Source organism: Procambarus clarkii, chromosome 81 (assembly GCF_040958095.1).
Source record: "Procambarus clarkii isolate CNS0578487 chromosome 81, FALCON_Pclarkii_2.0, whole genome shotgun sequence".
NCBI lineage: Eukaryota > Metazoa > Arthropoda > Malacostraca > Decapoda > Cambaridae > Procambarus > Procambarus clarkii.
Genome location: NC_091230.1, coordinates 21,396,531 through 21,424,025, shown reverse-complemented (window position 1 = coordinate 21,424,025; position 27,495 = coordinate 21,396,531). Strand labels below are relative to the sequence as shown.

Below are 27,495 nucleotides of genomic sequence, written 5' to 3'. Positions count from 1 at the left end.
ATGAAATAAATTTTTTAGTATTAACTGGTAACAAATATAAAACTCTAAACTGACAATACTATACAGTGACAAATACCAATCTGATAACAGTGCTTTAATAGCCTACAATGTGTGCCGAGTTGAGAACAGACTTAACTGAAGACGATGTTTTTTTTTTACCTGCAAGTAATTACAGGTAAAATTTTATTGGAGATAGTCTATACAGTACTTAATATAGAATAACTTTACAGTACACAACTCTCAGCACTTTGTGCTATGTTAAACCAACATAAGTCCTAGAGCTTAATTTGAGTAATATATAATTAGAATTCTGGATTATGTTAGCCCTTCAATGTACATACTTGTAAAATCCTGATCATTATTTAATTTTCATCAAAGCATCACTTTAAAAAATTATTATTTTGCTATAATCAATGACATACACAGTTCAAGTGGATGCTCATATGCTAGTAATTAAATATAACTGGATTCATATTTAACTTGCCATATAAAAAAAGGATAAACTTGTAAGATACAGTTATCAATTGGTCAAAATGGAATTCAAAACTTCATCTCTGGTCATTACGTTTAGCCTATGGGAAACATGACTAAGTGAAAGCATCCTAAGAATACTATGAAGCTGCTGTGTTTCGTACCTGCACACTGAGATCCAGTATTAAATAAGGGCACTGGAACACCGAGATCTGAATTCAACTGCCTAAGCGCCAAATCTGTGACTAAGGCTTCGTTCTATATACATCCAGTACTCATGGTGAATCTTGTCATGTTCCATGGCCAAAGATTCACATAGCTGTAAATTAAGAGAATTTAATATAGGTGTAATTAAAGCTTACCTATATATACTGTATGGACATAATTTATAGACCAAAGTAATAATTACATTTATACAGGTACATGGTAAAACTATAAATACTGTACTACCTGTACACTGTATTATAAATATATATTATATTCATTCACTAACAAAATTACAGCAATGTTTCATCAAGTATTATTATTACTGTATTACAGTAAAGGTGCACATTTCACATATGACCAAAATACAGTGCAGTTCAAAAAATATATACTTTTCAGTCAAGAATATTTAAATACTAATGGAAGCAAAGTTAAATGACTTTGGTGTTAACTGGACATGTTTAAGTTTGCTTTCATTAACATTTAAAACTTCTGACTGGAAGAGTTTGTGCAAATATTTGGGAACTCTAATGTTTTGGTAATGTATAAGAAGTAACAATAATAATAATTATATGATTTTTTAAATATGAAGTAAAAGCAATTAGTGTACCTGTTTCTTTAGTCATCAATATGCATATTTCAGTGTTACTGAAGGAAAATTTGAAAATCTCTGGTAAACCAAAGGTTAGGTTATCTTGAGATGATTTCAGGGCTTTTTAGTGTCCCCTCGACCAGGCCTCCACCCCCAGGAAGCAGCCCGTGACAGCTGATTAACACCCAGGTACCTATTTTACTGCTAGGTAACAGGGGCATAGGGTGAAAGAAACTCTGCCCAATGTTTCTCGCCGGTGCATGAAGATATATGACAAAGATTAAACTAAGTGCATAAACCTACTGTATTAATAACAAAATAACACACATGATCTTACTTCCTTTAGTACCTGGTCTAAGGCCTAAATCCCCAACATATAATGTTACTCAAAATGTGTGTAGATGTCGCTCTCCACTGGCACATAAACAAAGGTAAACAACTAAAACCAAATAAATGTTGTATATTATGTAACACGAAACAAACTTTCAGTTTTTTACATCAGACTTTAACTACCTAATGAAGCAACTTAGTGGAATGATTGATTCAGAAACTGGTACAAGACGTACCTTGGCACTGGTGTATAGCATCACATTGCCCCTAACAGATGCTTTCCCATTGTCAGGGACAGAATGTGTTTGGCTTAATGCAACCTACAACAAAAATTTGTCCTGGAATGTCTCTCTTTGTTTTTTCCTCATAAGGTTTGTAGTTCTTACCATTACTAGTGCTGTATTCCATGGCCCAAGATGTGGCAAATGCTCTCTGATGCTTAAGCTACATTAGTACACACAATCTATTATTAGATATTACGAGAAGATATTCTCTCTACTCCTAAAAGATACACATAACAAAGCACTATTTTGCCTTAAGTAAATACTCGTAACCCATCTTGTGTAAGTTTTGTGTTTTACTTACATCATAAAAATACACACAGTGTTTACCTTTTAGTATTCAAAGCTCATATAAGTTAAGGTAATAAACAAAAAGAATAAAGCACACCTCCTGAGTTTTCTTCAGTACATGCGGTCTTTCCGAGGCCTCTCGCTCCATCTTGTCTTCCATAAGGTCTATCATGAAGGCAAGAAGATGAGGTGAGCGTTGGCCAGCATCATACATTTGTTGGCACCACTGCTCCAGATTGCCAGTACTATTCATGCCACCATCACAGTGTTGGACAACCCTAACCAATGAAAATATAATAATATATTGTAAGGTGTACTCTTCCAAATTATCTTCAACTTGCCTCCACATAGGGTTGTAGTGAAGTGAGCAAGGCTGTCTTTCAATTAAACTCCATACATACGTGCATATTCACCGACAGATTTATTGAATGGGGGCCAACTTTCGGGTCTGTGAATGTAACAACTAGGGCAAATACCAAATATTAAAGAAAATAATTGCCCAAAAGAAAATCACCCTCCAACATCTAAGGTTTCCGTTACTAGCTAGCAACAAATAAATAGCCACTCATGCTAATACGGCAGATATTCTCTAACACTGGGCTTGTGGGGTATCATTAAATTGGGCTCAACAACCCGACCCTTGTTACGTCCTGACTGTTGCTTGAAAACCTACGTGACACTGTCACACAAACAAAATAACAATCACACTTAAATTAAAGTTTCTTATCTCTAATGTCTATCCGACAACCTCTGGCACCTGCTCCTGATAATCCTCTCCAGACTTCAGTTTTTCACTAATGCCAGAAGGAGCCAGAATTGGCCCCTTCCTGGGTTACTTCATTTGCCGTTCCTGTTTCCTGCAATTCCGTCACTGGAATTTGCCACCATCTGCTGGCAAATTACAAACCTAGTCTTGGAATATAGGTACAGTTACCTTGTGCCCTATACTTCAACTCATGGACCCCACTCCACACACACTCCCACAAAATACACAGCCATCCTCAGATCACTGTCACTGTCTGTTATTCAATATAGACCAGCCCTCACCTGACTGACCAGGGCATCAAGTACCTGTGCCCCAACTGCTGCTGCTTCAGTGGGCCAATCTTCACACGATCTCACTGGGCTCTAAACTCTTGGCCCCCAATTTCTGCTACACTAAACATAGACAGGTTCCCCACTACTGCCGTGCTATTACATAAATATCACTGCTACTCTAAAGGGGCTGTTCTCGTGTAACTACCCGGGGACTTAACCTCTGCTGCATATATACAACCCACCCTCCTGTTTAGATAGTATTTTTTGTAATTACCTTATGTGTGGATTATCATACATACATAGAAAATATACTGTAGTAGAATTTGGTGCTATTCACTGTATAGGCTGGAAAAAATAAAGCTAAATTTTTTTTAAATATTCCTAGGCCTAGTATTGCACATATGTACTATATTAGGCCTAGTAAAGTTAAGTTATATTTTTTTGGCAACATCAATACTGTACAAAAACTTTTCCAGTTTGTTCAAATTCAATAGTACCACTTTCTTCTTTCTAACTGCCTTTTATGTTAATATATGTACGATGGTCTTCATCATTACTATAAGAACTACCTTAATAGGAGGATGGACTGATATATAACACTGTCTCTCAATATAGGGCCAACCTCTTGTTGCCCGGGACTGCTGCACTGCTCCCTTAACTTCATCAATGTACAGTCTGGTTCCTACAACTGTCTCATTGCCACAAATATCACTGTTACTCCAAAGGTTCAATTCTCACGTAACTGCCCAGGCCCCTAACCTCTTGTTGACCACCTCTTGTTGACAAGGACCACCGCACTGCTCCCTTAACTTTTTCAATGTTTACTTAAAGATGCTACAGGTCCCTTCCTTACCTTTAGGGTACCTATGGATCAAACCACCTGTGTGTGTAGCTCCTGGATCTGCCCGTTAGCCGACAGTACGCACATACGCAGCACCTGGCAAATTAGCCTCACACTCTTTGAACTTCCTACTTGATTTCACATCATCTTGAGTCTTAATCAGTGTGGAAGTGTGGCTGCATCCACTTACTCCACAGGTAATAGTGCCACCCTCCTGGTGCACTAGCAGCTCGGTGCCCTTCTTTGGCATGCCTACACTCATGTAACAAAGTCATCCTTTCTGACAATGAAGACCTCTCACATCAGGTCTATCTCATGGTCACCGCAGCTTGCCAGACCTCGAAGCCTCTTTCTGCACAGCTCCAACAAAACCGCTTACAACAAGATCATTTCCTGGGCTCTCACTCGCGGCTAGATACTGCCCTTATCTTCCTTTGGTTCAGTCCTTCGGATAAGCGTCAGGTTGAAGATATCCATTCAACAGTAACAGAGCGGCAGTTGGCAGTGTGACCTCTGAAACTTGGGCATAAAGTGACCTCCCGCCACCAATCTCAGCACTTTTCTTGCAGGATGTCACTGTCCTGCTTCATGCCAATTGATTTCTACTGGTAGCATAGTTTTGATTACCACAGTAACCTGGTGTCTTGAGTTTCTAGAAGCTCTGGTGTTATTGCTGCACTTGGTGGGAAAGTGTTCTTGTCTCCTTGAGACTTCCTCACCATATACAGTACTGTAACCATTTCTTTAACATCACAAAATACATTCACATTTATCTTACTTAATTTCGTCTAATTATATTTTTGCTATACAGTATTTAACTTTACTAAAAATATCATCCTGGTTTTTAAACTAATGGTTACAAGTTCAAGTATGCTTTAGAAAGAAAATCCTAATTCCAAAAATTCACAACAAAAAATAAAATTTAGTAGGGATATGGTTGCAGGGTTGAGAAGGAAGGATGCCTTCGGCTCCAATGCTGTCATCACCCTCCACACTTTGATATCCACATGAACACAGACAAGAAGAAGAACCCTCAAGGCAGCTTATGCAATGCCTACCGAGGATTCTACATAGGAATATACAGTATATGTTTTCAGACGAAATAAGACATTAAGGACATTGGAGTGATAATTATACATATTTATTATAACTAATTCATGCATAAAACAGTTTTAGCGCAAAAGAATTCAAATAATGTTTTAAACTCGGTGAATATGACTACAGTAATACAGAGAGAGTAAACTACAATAATGTGGCTGAAAAAATAGACACCAGATCCACACCTCTGAAAAGAAAGTGTCACTTTCTTTTCAGATGTGTGGGTTGGGTGTCTACAGTGATAAGTTTAATATTAAATACCAACCCTCTGAGGTAACTCCACGGGCTCTCATTACCCACACTTTAGTGATGGCCTTTTGGTGTACTCCACTTCTCGCTCTATCACCTCCGGTGTGAAGCCTGTGGTCTGAGTGATAGCAAAGTGCCGCTGGTTCCAAGCAGAGTTATTTCTCACGTCTTCTTTAAGAAGTCTATCAACATAATCAAGTTCTCCATCATAAAGTCTGTGAAAATTAAAACAAAATAATTGGAATCTTACATTTAACAGAGTTCACAAATCAGGCACTGAGAATATACTGACAACATCAAGAAAAAACACCGTCATGAGCCTCTGCCATATATGTATTTGCTCCTTATTGGTTGATGGTTTCTAGAGCTACCTTGTCAGCCTGGTTTGGGGCTTACATTAGAAAAAATAAGCATTAATAACAAAATGTATAAATATAAAATATTATAACAAACAATTGTTGATTGTTTAAAACGGTGTACAGGCTGTATAGTGTATTTCCCTGCTAAAATAAGGAAGTTTCATGTCATCTAGCTGCCCAAATATTGTGGCCAGAGTGAACATGCTCCGGCCCATGAGCTTATCACCCACAGGTTTCTCCCTTCACTTGATACAACATGGTAGATCGTATCTCCTAACGTTTTGTCCTTTAATACAAAACTTACAGTAGATAAACTTTTGCCGAGAACGATGTGTTACAAGAGAAAGTGGGAAAAGTACTGCATTTGAAATAAGGAAGAGAAGAGAGAAAAATGTAATATAAGCACTTTTACAGTAATTTTAGGGATAGGTTAGGCTACTATACAAAATTAAAATCCTTCCATGATCAAGATAACATTAACTCCAATAAGCTGAAATTTATGTTAGTCATTCTATTTTATTTATTTTTATGAAGATACTGCCATAAGAATATATGTTTATGCTTATTATATGTGGAAATATGAATTAGGTTGGGTGTAGTAAAAAAAAAGCTACCATTTTTTTATGAGCATTGAAAGAAATTTGGCTAATTTGGATCTCAAAGTGATTCAGAATGGGGTCATGCCCTTACAATTTTAATTAGCAAGCTTGGACAATCCAGTAGTAAACTACAGGCATTTTCCAAAAAAGCCATAAACCATGAAGCACATGTCATTCCCCCTTCATAAGTTATCTTGGTATTATGGCAAATATTTCAAGAGCAGAAGGTAGCTTAAGGATTTCTACATACTTAAACGTTCTGAGGACCCACTGTCGATGTTCCCAAGCATGGTAATTCTTGGCATCTTGATTAAAGATCATCTCGGTCAGTCTCAGTTCTTTGCTGGCATCACCGAGCCACTCGACAATAACACGGCGATGATGCCTGGTGGGAGTTACACAGTTACAAACATAATCAACAATATCACTAGTACTGACAGTTTCAAATATTGTACTTTATATATGCAAAAATATATTCATTTATGTATAGTATATAACTAGAATTTATCATAATATCTTACCACACTTGATAGTTTTTGGGATTCATTTCAATCATTTCCCGACAAAATGTCAATTCAGCCTCCAGGTTACTTCCTAAATGTCTGAGAATCTTTCTCCTGTAAAATATATTAGGAATGCTAATGAGAACATTTTAATTAAGCTTAGAAATTTGTTAACAGATTAATTTAAAATATTATTTAAGTACGTACTGTAATGAAGTTTTTGTAATAAAATGTATAACCTTTTTTAATTGCCTTCATTTATTGAACATATAATGATGTTCAATATCCAAGAATGCAGCAATAGCAATGGCATCCCTACCTTCTTAAATTCATTTGTTTTTATAAAAATCAAAGGGGTTCCAAAAGGCTAGTCTCGGCCACAGAGAAGCCGAAATGAGAATAGGCTACAAGAGAGGACTGTGTCATTACTGAATGTAAACTATCCATAGAGGACAGTGTTGTAACATACATAATATCTGTACTTTGGCACTGGCAAGGTGAGTAAGTAGCAGCTCTGTGAATGAGTGCAGAACCAAGACTAGGGAACATTAATTATAAATGAATGACCAAATGAACCAGAAAAATTTAAGAAGGTTCTTGAGAGTGAGGCAGATACCAAGTGGGTGACATGTGGATAGAAACAGAACATTAACTACATACTGTACATGGATTTAAATAAAAATTCTGTATGCAAAACTCAATTATTTAAGGAGACCTCATGGCAATTGATTAATGGTCAAGAGGTAAGTCTCCAGAGCTTGCTCCATGCAAAAACACACATCAGCATTATCATACATGTAGTATTGCACCTCACCTATATTGCCACACAGTATAGTTGGCAGCATTCATATTTAATGCATCTTCAGTTAGCTCTAGGGCTCTCTGAGACAGCTCCCCGTTAGCCATCACAGCTCGAAAATAGTCATACACATCTGTAACTGTTGAAATGATTTAGCACAATGAAGACTGATCAGCCAGAAAAACATATCTAACACAAGTATATAGAGCAGTATTGGTTCATTATAATATAGATATAATACTGTATTGTAAACCGAAGCCATGCTGATCATTGAATTTCATCAACCACTTTTTCATAAAAACCCAGCATTGAATGTAATGAAATGCCATTTTCTGGGCGAGTCTCTCCAGTTCCCTGGAGCTATTGGACTAATGTACGTAATATTAGTCTGGGGCATGTCAATTAGAGTTCAGCCTACCGAGGACCACGAGCCAGAACCTGGCCCCCTCAGAGAGGCAAAGGGAGCAATGGCCTATGGAAATCCCCATGTGTTTGGGAGCATTCCATGTCTGCCAGCCTTTCCCTTCTCAGGAGGGGAGGGGAGGGACCCCAGACTTCCTCCTTCCACTCCCGCCAGCTACTCACACCTCCAGTTCGGAGGCTGATCGAAGAGGTCCACCTCCGGGAGCCCGTACATTATGCAGAGCCAACTGAAGGAGTCAGCGTCAACCGTCCATTCCGTGGACAAGGGAATGAACCAATAAAGTTCATCCACTGGGATGTTGGACACTCCCCGGATATGAACCGCATGGAGAGCCAAACCCCGAGAATCCAGCAGACAAGTCACTCGAAGCGACCAGCCCCAAAGGCCCAATGACTGAAAAGAATCCCCCGTGGTTCAGACAACGAACCACCGAAGAGCAGTCCGAATGTAGCCGGATAATATACACGTGGAAAATACTGGAGGGCCAGGTCCCAAATCTACACAGTAAAATAACAACATACTGAAATGAATGGTATAGAAGAAAATGCAAAATCAAACCAGTGAAGAGCAGGGGTGCCATAGGCACAATAAGGGAACAATGAATAAACATCAGAGGTACACGGTTGTTCAACATCCTCCCATCGAATATAAGAAATATTACTGGAACAACCGTGGACATCTTCAAGAGGAAACTATCTAGTTTTCGTCAAGAAGTTCCAGATCAACCATGCTGTGGAGGATATGTGAGCCTGCGGAGCTGCTCCAAGCAACAGTCCATTGGAAAAAGCTCTCACAAGTCAAGCCTGGCCACAGACTGGGCTCGGAGAGTAGAAGAACACTCAGAACCCCATCAAGCAGGTATCACATTGTTCAATAATGCCCAGTAAATTTATTCTTTAATTTTTTAAGTTACTTTTTTTAATAGTTATTTATGTTATGGTGAACAGTGACAAATGGTGCAAACACTTAGTTTTAAAAATAAGAATTTGATTAACACTTTAATAGTTTTATCACAGCATAATTAAATATACTTACAAGCGTCTGTATATGCAATTTTTACCACTGCATTTGGGCCATCATCTTGAGGTATTGGTGTAACGTCTGCCCATTCTTCTCTGTCTCGATAGAATACCCAGGCCTCCTCTTCTGTAGTGTAGTCATTGTCATTTGAGCCCATTATCTCCTCTCTGGAATATGGAGTACAAGTTAGGTTCTACATTAGGGGCTACATTTGAAATACTAAATTTAAAGACATCAAAACAGTTTTAATGAATACCTTGAAAGACCACAGCCACCATTTGAACAACCGAGGTAAATTGGTCTATTTTTGATGCCTGTGAAGTGGCTGCGAAGTCAATAGCACACTAAAACATTGCAAAGAGCATCATTGGTGACATTATGTTAATAGCCAAAACTAAAAATGGACTGTACCAATTTGTATTTTTTTGTTATCAGGGGAACCCTCCCTCATAAGCCTAACTGACTTTCTGTTATATGGTTCGGTTCATTTGATTCAACCAAAGTCTAAGTGCAATGGAAAAATTATGTTCTGACCTCAACTCTCTGGATAAGTTATCAGTTCACTAATTAGTACTGAAAACAAAAATGATCTAGCTGTTGGTAGTGTATGTTTTAGTGTACAAAAACCTAAGCTACTATACACCTACTGTAGGTAAAAAAAAATGCCTGCCACTGATGAGTTAACAGGATAACTACAGCCGGCCGCTGATGGGTCGACAGATCAACTATAGCCGGCCACTGATGGGTCGCCAGATCAACTATAGCCGGCCACTGATGGGTCGACAGATTAACTACAGCCAGCCGCTGATGGGTCGACAGATTAACTATAGCCGACCGCTGATGGGTCGACAGATCAACTAAAGCCGGCCGCTGATGGGTCGACAGATCAACTATAGCCGGCCGCTGATGGGTCGACAGATTAACTATAGCCGGACGCTGATGGGTCGACAGATCAACTATAGCCGACCGCTGATGGGTCGACAGATCAACTATAGCCGGCCGCTGATGGGTCGACAGATCAATTATAGCCGGCCGCTGATGGGTCGACAGATTAACTATAGCCGGCCGCTGATGGGTCGACAGATCAACTACAGCCGACCGCTGATGGGTCGACAGATCAACTATAGCCGGCCGCTGATGGGTCGACAGATCAACTATAGCCGGCCGCTGATGGGTCGACAGATCAATTATAGCCGGCCGCTGATGGGTCGACAGATCAACTATAGCCGACCGCTGATGGGTCGACAGATTAACTACAGCCGGCCGCTGATGGGTTGACAGATCAACTATAGCCGGCCGCTGATGGGTCGACAGATCAATTATAGCCGGCCGCTGATGGGTCGACAGATTAACTATAGCCGGTCGCTGATGGGTCGACAGATCAACTACAGCCGACCGCTGATGGGTCGACAGATCAATTATAGCCGGCCGCTGATGGGTCGACAGATTAACTATAGCCGGTCGCTGATGGGTCGACAGATCAACTACAGCCGACCGCTGATGGGTCGACAGATCAACTATAGCCGGCCGCTGATGGGTCGACAGATTAACTATAGCCGGACGCTGATGGGTCGACAGATCAACTATAGCCGACCGCTGATGGGTCGACAGATCAACTATAGCCGGCCGCTGATGGGTCGACAGATTAACTATAGCCGGCCGCTGATGGGTCGACAAATCAACTATAGCCGACCGCTGATGGGTCGACAGATCAACTATAGCCGACCGCTGATGGGTCGACAGATCAACTATAGCCGGCCGCTGATGGGTCGACAGATTAACTATAGCCGGACGCTGATGGGTCGACAGATCAACTATAGCCGACCGCTGATGGGTCGACAGATCAACTATAGCCGACCGCTGATGGGTCGACAGATCAACCATAGCCGACCGCTGATGGGTCAACAGATTAACTACAGCCGGCCGCTGATGGGTCAACAGATCAACTATAGCCGGCCGCTGATGGGTCGACAGATCAACTATAGCCGGCCACTGATGGGTCGACAGATTAACTATAGCCGGCCACTGATGGGTCGACAGATCAACCATAGCCGGCCGCTGATAGGTCGACAGGATAACTAGCCTGAGCTAGTGGCCACTCACACACACACTAGCCTCATATATGACTCTACATCACACACATGCCTCACCTCTCCACACAATAAACAACAAGACACTAACAGCCCACCGAGCAGTAATGGCCTGGCTGCACCACAACAAACAACAACACACTTTGGGTTACTTCCACCGTTAGTTTGATAATTACAAAATTTTGACTTAATTTTAGTTTTTAAGTCTTACAGTGGTCCTATTTATGTTTTATTTGTAATATGTATGCAGTTTCCAGCTAGCAACATGGTATTGTAAATAAGGTAATTCGAATCTCTACTGTCAAATTATTAATACAAAATTAAATTCAATAAGTAATTTAGTGTATTTAAGAATAGTAATATTTTTAATAGTGATTCAATTTTATAATTAACTAGAATATAAACAAATGTTAAGGGATTTTATATTAAACATCACTGGTGATACAGTGCAAGTCAAAATCCCAGTTTATAGTTGGCTGGCCAATTTTAAATACAATGAATAATGAACGTGCAATACTCTGACCCGGTACACTCAACTACTATGTGTGGGAAAGCTTCCACCATCATATGGACAGGGTAACATACAATTTAAACATTTATAAAGAACAAGAAGGTATTCTCAATTTACAGAGGACTTCTGACTCACCCTGTGAAGTCGCGTTTTCTGTTAATATGCTCTGAAATATTTTCAAACCTTTTAAGCTATATAATCGGCTATTTTATGTTTTTTTTATCTAGTATGCATTGTCAGTATTACTATTTGTATGTGAAATGTTATCTGTGCATTATATATACAAAACTAACTTTTGTTGTCATTTTTTTTAGTTTATGTTCACTTTTATATGGGAAAACGGAGGGAGGAACTATGTTATTTTACCAGAGTATACCTGAGGGCCACTAACACTATTGGCCACGAAGAGGACAGGAAGTCGGCAGCTTGTCAAAGGTCCCCCACATTTGCCCTGATGATCTTTTCCAGTTGGATTTTAAATTGTAACAGAGTTTTGACATTTACGGCTTCGGCGGGTAGGCGGTTCCAAGGGTTTATAACCCCTGTGGGTGAAAAAGCATGTTCTGAGACATCACCAAACACCCCTCCCCTAGTGTGTGTGTGTGTGTGTGTGTGTGTGTGTGTGTGTGTGTGTGTGTGTGTGTGTGTGTGTGTGTGTGTGTGTGTGTGTGTGTGTGTGGTGTGTGTGTGTGTGTGTGTGTGTGTGTGTGTGTGTGTGTGTGTGTGTGTGTGTGTGTGTGTGTGTGTGTGTGTGTGTGTGTGTGTGTGTGTGTGTGTGTGTGTGTGTGTGTGTGTGTGTGTGTGTGTGTGTGTGTGTGTGTGTGTGTGTGTGTGTGTGTGTGTGTGTGTGGAGAAGGCAGGGATGTCGCTCCTCATGATGGGTAACTGCAATAATGTCCCCCTAACAGAGAGCCCCCAATCTGTTAACTCCGTGATCGCGAGCTAGGACACAATTATGAATATTAGACCAAATGGCACAAGGTAATTGGACTACGTATGCCTAACCTTGCACCTTATAAGCTGGGGATATTAGGTGAACGTATGGCCCCATGAACTATATTCTGTGATCCATGTGTGAGGGAGCCGATCGGCCAAGCGGACAGCACACTGGACTTGTGATCCTGTGGTCCCGGGTTCGATCCCAGGCGCCGGCAAGAAATAATGGTCAGAGTTTCTTTCACCCTATGCCCCTGTTACCTAGCAGTAAAATAGGTACCTGGTTGTTAGCCAGCTGTCACGGGCTGCTTCCTGGAGGTGGAGGCCTGGTTGAGGACCGGGCCGCGGGGACACTAAAAAGCCCCGAAATCATCTCAAGATAACCTCAAGATAACCTCAAGATAACCTCAAGATAACCATCATATAGAATAGGGCAGCAGGACGCTGTCATACCTTACCTTGAGGTTACCTTGAGGTGCTTCCGGGGCTTAGCGTCCCCGCGGCCCGGTCGTCGACCAGGCCTCCTGGTTGCTGGACTGATCAACCAGGCTGTTGGACGCGGCTGCTCGCAGCCTGACGTCATGTGTATAATCTTGAAACAAAAACATTTACTGTATGAGTCTCCGTGTCGTGAGAAACTTGGCAACCCCGAGCACTAGGCTGGTTCCAGAATTGAGTTTTTTTGTTTGAATGGCACAGAGCCATTACGACTATATGGCACTGGGAAGGGATTAGGATAAGGATTTGGGATGGAACGGTGGAAAGGAATGGTGCCCAACCACTTGGACGGTCGGGGATTGAACGCCGACCTGCATGTAGGGAGACCGTTGCTCTATCGTCCAGCTCAAGTGACTGGACGATTAAGAGGTTTGACACACCAGGAAACAGTAATCAAATTACGACTCTCGGAACAGCCAGAGCCGTTCTCTGAGTGAACATAGCGTTCATTGGGTGTACATAGCGTCCTCTGGGTGTACACAGCGTCCACTAATGTACAGCATTGTACACACCGTCCACCAGTGTACACACCGTCCACCAGTGTACACACCGTACACCAGTGTACACACCGTACACCAGTGTACACACCGTCCACCAGTGTACACACCGTACACCAGTGTACACTAGTGTACACACCGACCACCAGTGTACACTAGTGTACACACCGACCACCAGTGTACACTAGTGTACACACCGACCACCAGTGTACACTAGTGTACACACCGACCACCAGTGTACACTAGTGTACACACCGACCACCAGTGTACACTAGTGTACACACCGACCACCAGTGTACACTAGTGTACACACCGACCACCAGTGTACACTAGTGTACACACCGACCACCAGTGTACAACAGTGTACACACCGACCACCAGTGTACACTAGTGTACACACCGACCACTCAGCAACAGACTATTGATCATGGCAGCTGGTAAGAGTGACGTCACGCCAGGCAGGTCCTCTCATTTGTTCGGTATCCGGCCGGGCGCTGACTCTTGCTTATCCGCACTCCTCTAGCCCTCGCTTTTAACCGAACTTATCCGGTTTGAGCTATTCAATTCCGCTTATTTGTCGAATCTTTCTTACGGACACATCTCCGCCTCCTCCATTTTGTTCTGTCTCAATCTCCTTTTCTTCATCTGGAAACTTGATAAGCGCTTGACAGCTAATATTGAGAGTTGTTTTGCATCTGGCAGATTTACCTGGATAGTTGACCTACAGCTGACGGCAGAGCGACGAGAGTTCTGTCAATTCAATCTATCAACTCCTAGATCAGAGCCTTGGTGCCTGCGCTTGCCTGACAGGCAGGCTGTCAATCATGTCAAGGGCCTTTCCGGCAGTTTTATGTTGCTTCATTACAGTTCAATTGATATTTCTCTGGAAGGTAAATATATTGGTGCGTGTTCGATAGCTATGCTGATGTCCAAGCTTTGTTGTACTAGTTAAGTCTTAATGCAGGTGGGTAGATGAGCTTTGGTATACTGGTCAAGTCTTAATAACTCGGGTTTCCTGCCCGAAACGCTTTGCGTAATAGTGGCTTTAGGCATTGTATGTACTAGCTCTATCTATAAAGCCATCTTTGTTTGTATCACGCCTTGTATGTATATGCTTTACCTGAATAATCATTTGAATTTGAATTTTTAAATTTTTTAATTTTAATTTTAAGACGTGGAAGGACGGACTTTGCTGCAATCGTCAAGTCTTAAGGCAGGCGAGCGGACGGACTTTGACGTACCTGTCAAGCTGGGCCGGATATAGGCATAAGCTAAACAACCTACAACTTAAGTCTGAAAGGGTCTTTTAAAATTTAGCATGCTATAGTTTGTAAATGTCATTTACAAACTATTTTACGAGGCAATTGCAAGTTTACAAGAGTATTTTACTCGTGGGAATTAAAGACATTCAGTTATTCAACTTGCTGGCAACAAATTTCTAGTATTATTTTCTTATTAACAAATGTCTTGAAACTAAATTAAAGACATTTGTAAAAGTTATTAAATATCACGCCTCCTCCTCCTCACCCTGTACGCGATGCATCATATATATCTTGGCCACCTTCTTGCCAAGTTTACGGGCTCACCATAGCCCGTGCTACATGGACACTTCGTTCTGAGTAGCTGAATCTAAAACAACAACAACAACTTGCTAACTTCAGATCTTACACAGCCTTATTCTTCGTTAAGAATGGCTAAGGCCTGTAAGGCTTTCCTCAGCTTAGGACCCTCGCCATATCTAAATCCGGTGGAGAGGTGGATAGGTGGAGGGAGGAGTAAGACGCCCGAACATCCACATGGACAGGGATAGCAAGCACAAAAGCAAGAGGATCTAGGGTAATGACCTAGCCAGCAGGGGAGCGCGTCACGACCTTGGCAAGTCTCCTCCGAGGTCTCTGTTGGCCATGAAGGTCCTCCGTGTCTCTTGGTCCAGATCCTGGAGGTCGTCGGCGGGGTTTTTGGGCGCCAAGGGCGCTCGCGTCCCGGTGTTTCTTGGAGACCTCAAGGTCCTGTTAGTTCTCACTCACCGCTGACGCTCACAGGTTCTTGGAATACTTTATTTTAATTGTGATTTTCCTGAGAGAGAGAGAGAGAGAGAGAGAGAGAGAGAGAGAGAGAGAGAGAGAGAGAGAGAGAGAGAGAGAGAGAGAGAGAGAGAGAGAGAGAGAGAGGAGAGAGAGAGAGAGAGAGAGAGAGAGAGAGAGAGAGAGAGAGAGAGAGAGAGAGAGAGAGAGAGGAGAGAGAGAGAGAGAGAGAGAGAGAGAGAGAGAGAGAGAGAGAGAGAGAGAGAGAGAGAGAGAGAGAGAGAGAGAGAGAGAGAGAGAGAGAGAGGAGAGAGAGAGAGAGAGAGAGAGAGAGAGAGAGAGAGAGAGAGAGAGAGAGAGAGAGAGAGAGAGAGAGAGAGAGAGAGAGAGAGAGAGAGAGAGAGAGAGAGAGAGAGAGAGAGAGAGAGAGAGAGAGAGAGAGAGAGAGAGAGAGAGAGAGAGAGAGAGAGAGAGAGAGAGAGAGAGAGAGAGAGAGAGAGAGAGAGAGAGAGAGAGAGAGAGAGAGAGAGAGAGAGAGAGAGAGAGAGAGAGAGAGAGAAGGGTAAACAGGGTATTCATAGATAATAAAATGTACAAATAAAACAAATATTAATTTGAGCGAATAAAAGAACGAAATTATTATTATTATTATTATTATTATTATTATTATTATTATTATTATTATTATTTTTATTATTATTATTATTAACCAGACAGGAGAGGGCTGATCTCATCGAGACCTTAATCCAAACCTTAACTGGAGGATCTTAATCCAGACCAGTTCTTTAAAAGGTTGAATATAGCACCAAGAGCAAGAGCTTCAAGCTCAGCAAGCCACAATGTAGGCCAGAGAACAGTCTTTTCACCCATGGAACCCCCTACCCGCTGATGACGTAAATGTCAAAACATCACTTCAATTGAAAATTCAGTTGGGAAAAACCTCAGGCACAATGGGAGGATTTTTGACAATCTGACGGCTTCCTGTTCCCGTCGAGGGTAGTCAACAGAGAGGTAAACTCAGGTAAATTCACATCTTCCTGCCGTGTATCCTCATGATTCACATATTCCTGGCGTCCTTCTCTGTGACTCGTATCTTCCTAGCTTCCATTCCCGTGATATATATCTTCCTGCAAAGCTACTTCTACAGCTGATTACATTAGTTTGATGCAAGCTACGGGAGGCAGATTGTGCGTGCGTGACAGGTTGTGCATGCGTGACAGGTTGTGCGTGCGTGACAGGTTGTGCGTGCGTGACAGGTTGTGCGTGCGTGACAGGTTGTGCATGCGTGACAGATTGTGCGTGCGTGACAGGTTGTGCGTGCGTGACAGGTTGTGCGTGCGTGACAGGTTGTGCGTGAGTGACAGTAACCGTTTCTCTGTCAGGAAGCCTTTCTCTGATCTCTTTCTCTGTCAGACTCCTGGAGCGTCTCCTCTCCCATTTGGAGTCTTCTGTTCAGCCTTCTGTTCTCAGCACATATTTTCATAATTTTGCATTTTATTGAGTTAAATTCGGGAAGCCAATTGTCGGATCATTCTTTCAGTTTGTCCAAGTCATGTAGCAGATCTCTACCAAATTGATTATCTTCGTAATATTTATACATTTATACATCATCAGCAAGCACTGGGCGGAAGGATTGTAGTCCTTCTGCGAGACGTTAATCAGAAATAGGAGAACTGTAGGCCCTAGTGTTGACCCGTGTGGGGCCCAGCTGGTAATATCTGAAGGGTTTTTGTAATCTCTTTTCTCATTGTCACTGTGGCTTCAGTGTGTGTGTGTGTGTGTGTGTGTGTGTGTGTGTGTGTGTGTGTGTGTGTGTGTGTGTGTGTGTGTGTGTGTGTGTCCTATTAATAGTAAATCTAATTGTTCTCAGGCGCCCTTCCAGACGTTGTTATGACGGCTCCAAGTGCAGCCTTACAGCCAGCCTTACAGCCAGCCTCACAGCCAGCCTTACAGCCAGCCTTACAGCCAGCCTTACAGCCAGCCTCACAGCCAGCCTCACAGCCAGCCTTACAGCCAGCCTTACAGCCAGCCTCACAGCCAGCCTCACAGCCAGCCTTACAGCCAGCTTTACAGCCAGCCTCACAGCCAGCCTTACAGCCAGCCTTACAGCCAGCCTCACAGCCAGCCTTACAGCCAGCCTTACAGCCAGCCTTACAGCCAGCCTTACAGCCAGCCTCACAGCCAGCCTTACAGCCAGCCTCACAGCCAGCCTCACAGAACCACCACCTTGGCCTCGGCGGTTTCAATGCCGAGGCCGAGCACTCAACCCCTCACCATTCTTCACGAGTGAGACGTTTCTCACATGATATAATATTTACTTGGGAGCAATGTTAGAGGAAGTAAGTAATTATCACAAGAAGGCACCAAGTCAGGGAGGCTGTGTAACACCATGAATATTCTTGAGTATATATTTTTAGACTTCAACGCCTCTTTCATCCAGGATATGTTGTTTTAAGTTTTGCTCCGAAGGGCGAGTTTATAAGGCAGTGTCACTCGTGGCGGGAGTGAATATAACACCTCTGCAACATGTTCAACACCCTCCAATAAGAAGAAAACCCGCTGGGCTGTTCATCCTGTCACCTTTTTTTTGAGATATATACAAGAGTTGTTACATTCTTGTACAGCCACTAGTACGCGTAGCGTTTCGGGCAGGTCCCTGGAATACGATCCCCGCCGCGAAGAATCGTTGTTACAACCAAGTACCCATTTTACTGTTGCGTTAAACAGAGGCTACAGTTAAGGAATTGCGCCCAGTAAATCCTCCCCGGCCAGGATACGAACCCATGACATAGCGCTCGCGGAACGCCAGGCGAGTGTCTTACCTCTACACCACGGAGACTAAACCTGTGCCCAGGCGCAGTAGAAACTTTGCCGGCTCAAGTGAACAGACTGTCAAAGGGATTAACATTTACAACCCTTCTAACTTCCGTTATCTTACGACTGCAAAGTGGGATAATCTTTTAAAAGCGGTATTTAAACTGGACAAATACTATTTTCCCCTAATTCCAACATTGTGGCGCGTGATATTCCGCATATATTAATTGTCACAGAGATGGGCTCAGTTTCTCGGAGACGAGTTGTACCTATTGTGGACCCTCTCCCTCGCCCCAGCCCTTCCTCCATGATGACTGAGGATGTCAACACTAAGTACCAGCGTATACGGTCACTCTTCTGTTACCTCAAAGTCCACTACGGGCTCACCATAGCCCGTGCTACTTGCAACTCTTGTTCCGAGGACCTGAATCTATAACAACAACATTCTGTTAATTCGGTTACCCTGGTGCTGCTGCCTGCTGGTGCTAAGAGTGTGAATTTATACAATTTATGTGAAAAGCAAAAACACATGGGGCATTATAATTGATGTTTTAACATGTAAACATGAGCCAAAACGTAATGCACAGGAAGATAGGGAGTTACTGAGTTACCAGGAAGATACTGAGAGTTATCAGGAGATACTGAGAGTTACCAGGAAGATACTGAGAGTTACCAGGAAGATACTGAGAGTTACTAGGAAGATACTGAGAGTTACCAGGAAGATACTGAGAGTTACCAGGAAGATACTGAGAGTTACTAGGAAGATACTGAGAGTTACCAGGAAGATACTGAGAGTTACCAGGAAGATACTGAGAGTTACCAGGAAGATACTGAGAGTTACTAGGAAGATACTGAGAGTTACCAGGAAGATACTGAGAGTTACTAGGAAGATACTGAGAGTTACCAGGAAGATACTGAGAGTTACCAGGAAGATACTGAGAGTTACCAGGAAGATACTGAGAGTTACCAGGAAGATACTGAGAGTTACTAGGAAGATACTGAGAGTTACCAGGAAGATACTGAGAGTTACCAGGAAGATACTGAGAGTTACCAGGAAGATACTGAGAGTTACCAGGAAGATACTGAGAGTTACTAGGAAGATACTGAGAGTTACTAGGAAGATACTGAGTTACTAGGAAGATACTGAGAGTTACTAGGAAGATACTGAGAGTTACTAGGAAGATACTGAGAGTTACTAGGAAGATACTGAGAGTTACCAGGAAGATACTGAGAGTTACCAGGAGATACTGAGAGTTACCAGGAAGATACTGAGAGTTACCAGGTGATACTGAGAGTTACCAGGAAGATACTGAGAGTTACCAGGAAGATACTGAGAGTTACCAGGAAGATACTGAGAGTTACTAGGAAGATACTGAGAGTTACTAGGAAGATACTGAGAGTTACCAGGAGATACTGAGAGTTACCAGGAGATACTGAGAGTTACCAGGAGATACTGAGAGTTACCAGGAAGATACTGAGAGTTACCAGGAAGATACTGAGAGTTACCAGGAGATACTGAGAGTTACCAGGAAGATACTGAGAGTTACCAGAAGATACTGAGTCACAGGAAGATACCAGGAGTTACCGAGTTATCAAGAGAAGCCATGGGGGGTAACCATGAGTTACTAAGAATTACTAGAAGTTAACAAGTTAGCATACGTTTCCAGCAGTTACTAAGATATATCAAAAGTTACCACAATTACAAAGAGATACCAGGAGTTACCAAGAGCTATCAGTAGTTACCAAGTAATACGAGAAGTTGCCAAGAGTTCCTGAGAATTTTAAGGAGCTAGAGTTACCAGTTAAGAGTTCCTAGAGTTCCAAAGAGCTACCGAGAGATGTGGTTGGCATAGCAGGACCTGATATCAAGTGTGGCATGAGTCATGTTATGGGGGGGAGGGGGGGAGGGGGAGGGGGGGAGGGGGTACATGAAGGGCAGGTCGGGGGAAGCCCTTGTGACGTCAGGCCAGCGTACGGCCTTCCCGGGTATGTCAGGGGACGTCACCCATACATTTCATCCCGTCATACCAGCATCCTCCTCCCCCCTCCCTCCCTCTCCAGTCCCTCCTGGAGGCTGTCTCTCGCTCCCAGGAGACTCCAGCTTCCTTACCATGGCAACCATATGATGCTATACTGTGTATATGGAGGATGCTGAGGTAAAAGTGTAATATTGGGGAGATGCTGCAGGGAGCCTAGTGAACACCTCATCTGGAAGGTCGGGGGATTCCCAGTGATGACATCATTCTATTCCCAGTGGCACTATCGACCCGTCGGCCGCGTTCCCTTCACTTCCAGACACCTTCACTAGGCTGGTCTTCGCCTCCAGTCTTGTCCTGCCATGTACTTTCTTTCCTTATTCACATTTAATTTTAGTTTCGTTGTTGTTGTGGATCTGAAGTTACTAAAGCTTGAGGCCTTAATATAGTAGGAGAGTGCAAGTGCGAGTGAAGCAGAGTTGTCTGCAGGAGGCGGCGAGCGCCCCGGCAGGAGTCTGCGTCATGGCGTCCGGTCCACGTGATTCCAGGGAGCTCACCCGCATATAAACGTACTCCCTGCCAGCTGCCTGATCAGTCTAGCTCTCGGCCGCTGCTCGCTCGAAACACCTGTTCCGCAACTCCTGTAGGCAGATTCTCATGTGATTTGATCAATGCATTGTTGGTGGCTAGAAGCACAAGTCACTGAAATATTGTGAAAACGAATAGTCGCAGAGCCTTGGTGGAAGAGAGAAGAGTAGTGAGTGTAGGAAGGTGTTGAGCATGGTGGTGTGTCCGTGCGGGGTGATGGTGCCTGTAGCAGGGGTGGGCCGCTTCAGGCGCGCTACCAGGACGCCCAGCTGCTTCGACACCTCCTCCACCGTCACCACGCAGCCCAAGGACACACAGGAACCAGCCTCGGTCGACAAGCTAACGGCAGCCACCAACGACCCGTCGGGAATACCCCGACCGCTCTCAAGGACGAGCAAGAACAAAGGAACATCTAAATCTTGCGAGGAGAAGAGTGAGCACACCTCGAGGACCACCTTGGCGCTGGCCACCACGGAGTCCGGCAGGTACGTGGGCACCAGACCCCTCAGGTCCAATCGCTCCCCCACCCCCACACTCCACACCATCCCCCTCAGGACCTCCAGAGACCAGAAAAATACGACCAGCAACGGGCGGCCCACAAAGCACTTGCCGGCCGTGCGCACCTCGCCCACCTCGCCCCTAGAAAAACAACAAGGAGTACATGGGCCAACACGGGACTCCAATAGAGTCAGGGGGCCGATGCCGCTTCCAAGAAACAACCCAAACAACCCAGTGAATCACAGGATTAATGATATGAACGCCTCTAATCAGAGAAGGTAAATACCATACCCCCATCTATAAAGAATAAGAGTAATTTTTTGCTGAGCCCTAGAGCTATAGGAATGCCTTGATAAAAAGCTTTATGTTTGATATTTTCACCTGGCAAAGAAGAATAAAAGTTCCTCTTCCACCCACCTAGGCTACTGAAGCAGACTCTGTCGCCTGGAGACACTCAACTGCGCACCACAACTCTCTCCGCCACCAAAACCTTCAAAACCTGCCTCTCTAACCCAATCACTTCACACATTCCTATTTACGAAAACCTGGGCCAAACATGGCAAACTGAAAATGAGATGATTTACGAAAATTTGAGGCCCGGCTGTGAGGAGAGGGATCCCGATTGTAAGGTGCCGGGAGGTGTTGACGTCATGGAGAGAGAGATGGAGTCCGCCACACACCCGGCGGCGGCCTCTCTCTCTCCCTTTGATGCTGATGCCTCTACGGTCTGGCTCTCGGACTCGTGGAAATATAACACAATAAAACGAGCACCAGATTTAAACCTTATCGAATTTTCGGAACTTGACCCAAACGATGACAATGAAGTAGATAACATAAACGAACAGCAAACAATTCAAGTTAAAGAGAAAAGGCGTTTTCGCAGCAGACTGCCGATGTTTGGACGGAAGAGGGATAAGGAAAACAAAGGTAAGGTAGACACCGCCTTCGAGATGGACGGCCAAGGGCTGAAATATTATAAGAAACGAACACACAAGCATGCAGACGGTCCGGAGAGTCCCGCCAGTACACACAAGGCGAAGATATCGAGGCCTCTGGCCAATGACACTATCGTCAGTACGGGAGGTGCGCGCAGCAAAGAATCTAGTCCCCATTCGTCCGATAATGAAAATAAAGTATCGAAAAGTTCTAGTAAATGGCGGACAGGCGTGTCGCTGCCCAAAGCCCGCGAGGAGCTGGACCCCACGTCTTGGTGGAGCAGTGACTCATCTGACACATCGAGTGTGTCAACTTTAATCTCACCCTGTCCATCTCCACGCTACCACCACCTCCAACACCCTGACGGAGTGTCGCCTTCACCCTCACTTACTCACTCTAAGAGACACTCTTACCTACACGACGACGAGGAATGGGCCCCCATGCGGTCAGCAGGCGCCCCGAGGCGGGATCAGCGTGGCACGGGCTCCTTAGATAAAGTGTCCTGCGGCGTGGGAGAGGAGGATGGCCACCTCACGCGCCACACCCACAGCCTCCGTGGCAGAGCATCAGCAGAGCAACAGCCCTGCAGTAAGCCAGCTCAGCACCCTGCCCCTACACGCCGGGGGCGGGGCAAGACCTCACAGGCACAGGACAAGCACTCATCCCTTCCTCAGCACACTTCCCGTCAAGGCCGCCAGGCCCCCAGCCCCCAGCATACCCCTCAGCAGCTGACCAGTGCCCAGGACCCCAGCACTCAACAACCCCCCCAGCGGGAGACAAGTGCCCCGGCCTCCAGCACCCAGCATGACGGTCACAGCCGGGAGACCTTCACAGGTTAGTGCAGCCTTGACTGACTATACCACACACAATGTAACACAATACACGACACACTGTAGGTCACAACATAACACAATGTAACACTAACACACAACATAACATACATTGACACAAACACTGTAGAACACAATATAGAGCACATTGTAACACTGTAGCACACAATATAGAGCACATTGTAACACTGTAGCACACAATATAGAGCACATTGTAACACTGTAGCACACAATATAGAGCACATTGTAACACTGTAGCACACAATATAGAGCACATTGTAACACTGTAGCACACAATATAGAGCACATTGTAACACTGTAGCACACAATATAGAGCACATTGTAACACTGTAGCACACAATATAGAGCACATTGTAACACTGTAGCACACAATATAGAGCACATTGTAACACTGTAGCACACAATATAGAGCACATTGTAACACTGTAGCACACAATATAGAGCACATTGTAACACTGTAGCACACAATATAGAGCACATTGTAACACTGTAGCACACAATATAGAGAACATTGTAACACTGTAGCACAATATAACACACTGAAGCATACAACACATAATATAACAATATATTGTGTTATTTCGTAATATAACACACACCCCAACACACAATATAGCACACCAACACTTAATATAACATACCAACACACAATATAACACACCAACACTTAATATAACACACCAACACACAATATAACACACCAACACTTAATATAACACACCAACACTTAATATAACACACCAATTTAAATGACAAGCTATTAAATTTTCTTAATTTTGTTTTTCATATTATTTCTTTAACTTTCTCAATTCCAGTTTTCTTTTAACCACATTCTTAACTATTCCCTCCTCCTTCTGTTCTCCCTTACCTACGTGTTCTTATCTATAATCTCCCCTTGAATTCTCCCTCTTGTGGCCGCATTCTCGTCATTCTTTATCCTTGCAATTTTGTTTTGTTATCAATATCATTATTTATCTTGCTTTTCCCCCTCCATCTTCACAATAATCTCAAATTTCCCTCCTGCCATCAATCACTGTCTCTTCTCCTGCCTCCCTCGCGATAAGCAGATATTACCGTTCATGGCACCTGGGGTCTCAACTCTCTCTCTCTCTCTCTCTCTCTCTCTCTCTCTCTCTCTCTCTCTCTCTCTCTCTCTCTCTCTCTCTAAATTTAGACTAGTGGCCATTATGATTCATGCGTTATCCTACATCATCTCATCTGAAACCGACTCTAGAAACCGATTTATTTAAATAAATTATTGTTTTTTTTTAATTAGGAATAAACTACATTTAATGCCAAGTTACAATCATATTAGAAAGAGGATGAAACTGGAGCCAACTGTGTGCCAGAGCCTTCACATGGGCCGTTAACGTGATTGAACGTGTAGCTACGTGTTGAGGGAACATGTATGAAACGTGAGTCAGTCTTGGGTTAAATGATCGCTGATGGGGAGATATTCTTGAGAATGGCACAGCCAGAGTGAGGCTCGTTGCAACTCGTCCTCTTAAGAATAACGTCACTTTTGGCTCGTATGCGCGCTATGGCCAAAAGTGGACGTAATTTGAAATGAAATCGACTCACAAAAGTGACGTACTGTCTCGTTTTCTGTTTGAGTCGTCCGGCTGACTCGGAAAGGTTAGGAGAGGAAACTTTCAATTAACATTTTTCATACAAACTTGAAACTTTATGAGAATTTCCTGCCCACCTAACCTATCAGAGGGCCCTTAACTTACTGTTGTTGAAAAAGAAGTCCCAAATTTAGTTTCATTTTTTTTAATTTTCAAATTACGTCCACTTTCAGCCATACGGGCAAACGGCCAAAAGCGACGTTATTTTTAAGAGGACAGGTTAGAGCGTCTTGTGTTGTGGTTGATAACTTCTTCTCATCCACCACGTTGAGCCAAGTGGGGAACCACGGGATCATTGGTCTAATATATAACACTAAGACCGCCATCTCTCCGGCGTTAAAGGCTCTGATGTAATTACCAGTTCAACCAGAACGGGTAAAGTCTAGAGATGAGCTTTTTTGCACACTTCTCTTCCTCCTCCAAAACTGGCCATCCAGGAGAGCAGTGCATACTAAAGCTGCATAAAGGGTGTGTTAACATGTGCTTCATGCAAGACTTTGCTGTCGAGGTGAGAGGTGGTGCGCCGCAGGGGTACAAGATTCTTGGCTCAACACATAGGTTTTTATGGTCCCTGAAGAGTCAAACTTCATCTCTAAGATGTCAACTTCATCAGTGAGTAATGCATATTCTCCCCCCAATCCATACGCCTGTCCCAGGTTCGATATCATGCCGTTTAGATTTGATCATTGCCTGTGTTTTCTCTGTCGAAAATGTAACCGGCCATCGTCTTGACCAAGGAAGTTACTGGTATTTGTGGCTCATGAAGTTCGTAGCAGTCGGCATCTCATCCTTTTCCTCTCTTTCTCCTCTCTACCAATATTTCTCTATTTTCTCCCTCTTCTCTACCATTCTCGCTCTCTATTTCATAACTATTTTGAAAAAAATTCTCTCTCCTCTTCCCCTCTATTGTAGGAGGAAAGAGAGGGAGGGAGATCTCTCTCTCTCTCTCTCTTCCTCCTTCGATACCCACCATCTTTCTCAACATTAGGGAATTATTTTAATGAGGTCCGTCGTGGCCATGGTGATGGGGCATGTGACCTGCCCTCGTTATGATAGCAGGAAGGGTCGTAAGAGTCGTTAAGTCGCCATGATAACACATCAAGGTGAGAACCGGCCAAAGTCTCTCCACAATTATATGTAAATATTTAAACTTAGCGGGAGGTCAGAACTTGAGACCAGTCAACAAAAAAGTCATCACAGAGGAGGGAGGGAGAGACCATAATTCAGTCAAAGATGGATGATGATGCAGCAAGACAAAGATGGATGATGATGCAGCAAGACAAAGATGGATGATGATGCAGCAAGACAAAGATGGATGATGATGCAGCAAGACAGTCGGAGTTGGTACATTGCTTCAGGTATCTTGTATGGCGTTAACAGGTCTCCCCTGCATGTGAACTGGCATCGCTGGCGGTGGTCGCTGTCTTCAAGCTCCTCTTCAAGCTTCCAGCTCCATTACATAGTTGACGCTTCACCTTTTTGTTTTCAAAATGAGGTTTGCAATGTCCGTGGATTTGTGATGAACTTGTGTATAAAATATGACAATCATTTAATTTAGGCTTGTCACCCCCTACCTACCTTGAGGCTACCTTGAGGTGCTTCCGGGGCTTAGTGTCCCCGCGGCCCGGTCGTCGACCAGGCCTCCTGGTTGCTGGACTGATCAACCAGGCTGTTAGACGCGCCTGCTCGCAGCCTGACGTATGAGTCACAGCCTGGTTGATCAGGTATACATCCCAGTATTGTTTCCTCTGGCTCTCTATATCTCTTATTACCTCTCTCTCCGTTCATATAATATTTATATCCATATATGGTTGAAGTTAGCGTCTGCTGCTACGATGTTTCCTCTTATTTCTTGCACTAATGCCCCCGTGTAGGCCGGGTACCAGGAGCTAGACTTCAGCCTCGCGTTGGCACAGATAGCTAAGTTCAGTCACACATTAATACCACTACCGTCCTCACTCACTAGTGCCAGTCACTGCCACTCACTAGTGCCAGTCACTGTCACACACTAGTGCCAGTCACTGCCACACACTAGTGCCAGTCACTACCACACACTAGTGCCAGTCACTGCCACACACTAGTGCCAGTCACTGTCACTCACTAGTGCCAGTCACTGTCACTCACTAGTGCCAGTCACTGTCACTCACTAGTGCCAGTCACTGCCACACACTAGTGCCAGTCACTGCCACACACTAGTGCCAGTCACTGCCACACACTAGTGCCAGTCACTGTCACACACTAGTGCCAGTCAGTGCCACACACTAGTGCCAGTCACTGTCACTCACTAGTGCCAGTCACTGTCACTCACTAGTGCCAGTCACTGTCACACACTAGTGCCAGTCACTGCCACACACTAGTGCCAGTCACTGTCACACACTAGTGCCAGTCACTGTCACTCACTAGTGCCAGTCACTGCCACACACTAGTGCCAGTCACTGTCACACACTAGTGCCAGTCAGTGCCACACACTAGTGCCAGTCACTGCCACACACTAGTGCCAGTCACTGCCACACACTAGTGCCAGTCACTGCCACACACTAGTGCCAGTC

General features: G+C 43.9%; 2 protein-coding genes across 2 annotated transcripts in view; one reads left to right on the top strand and one right to left on the bottom strand.

Moving 5' to 3' along the window:
* Fnta (farnesyl transferase alpha) lies at nt 1–11,392 on the bottom strand. The gene is given in 9 exon segments (XM_045766427.2): nt 1–790; nt 2,267–2,447; nt 5,412–5,447; nt 5,449–5,610; nt 6,604–6,738; nt 6,875–6,970; nt 7,671–7,794; nt 9,115–9,266; nt 11,281–11,392. Coding segments are annotated over 8 exon segments (969 nt in total). The 5' UTR covers nt 9,257–9,266; nt 11,281–11,392; the 3' UTR covers nt 1–697.
* A 9,635-nt stretch (nt 11,393–21,027) lies between these two features.
* LOC123772981 (uncharacterized) overlaps nt 21,028–27,495 on the top strand; it is a 35,508-nt gene continuing 29,040 nt past the window's right edge. Inside the window, exons 1-2 of the mRNA XM_069315319.1 lie at nt 21,028–21,809; nt 21,953–23,301. Coding sequence (XP_069171420.1) covers nt 21,226–21,809; nt 21,953–23,301 — 1,933 coding nt within the window. The 5' untranslated portion in view covers nt 21,028–21,225. The remainder of the gene's footprint in view (nt 21,810–21,952; nt 23,302–27,495) is intronic.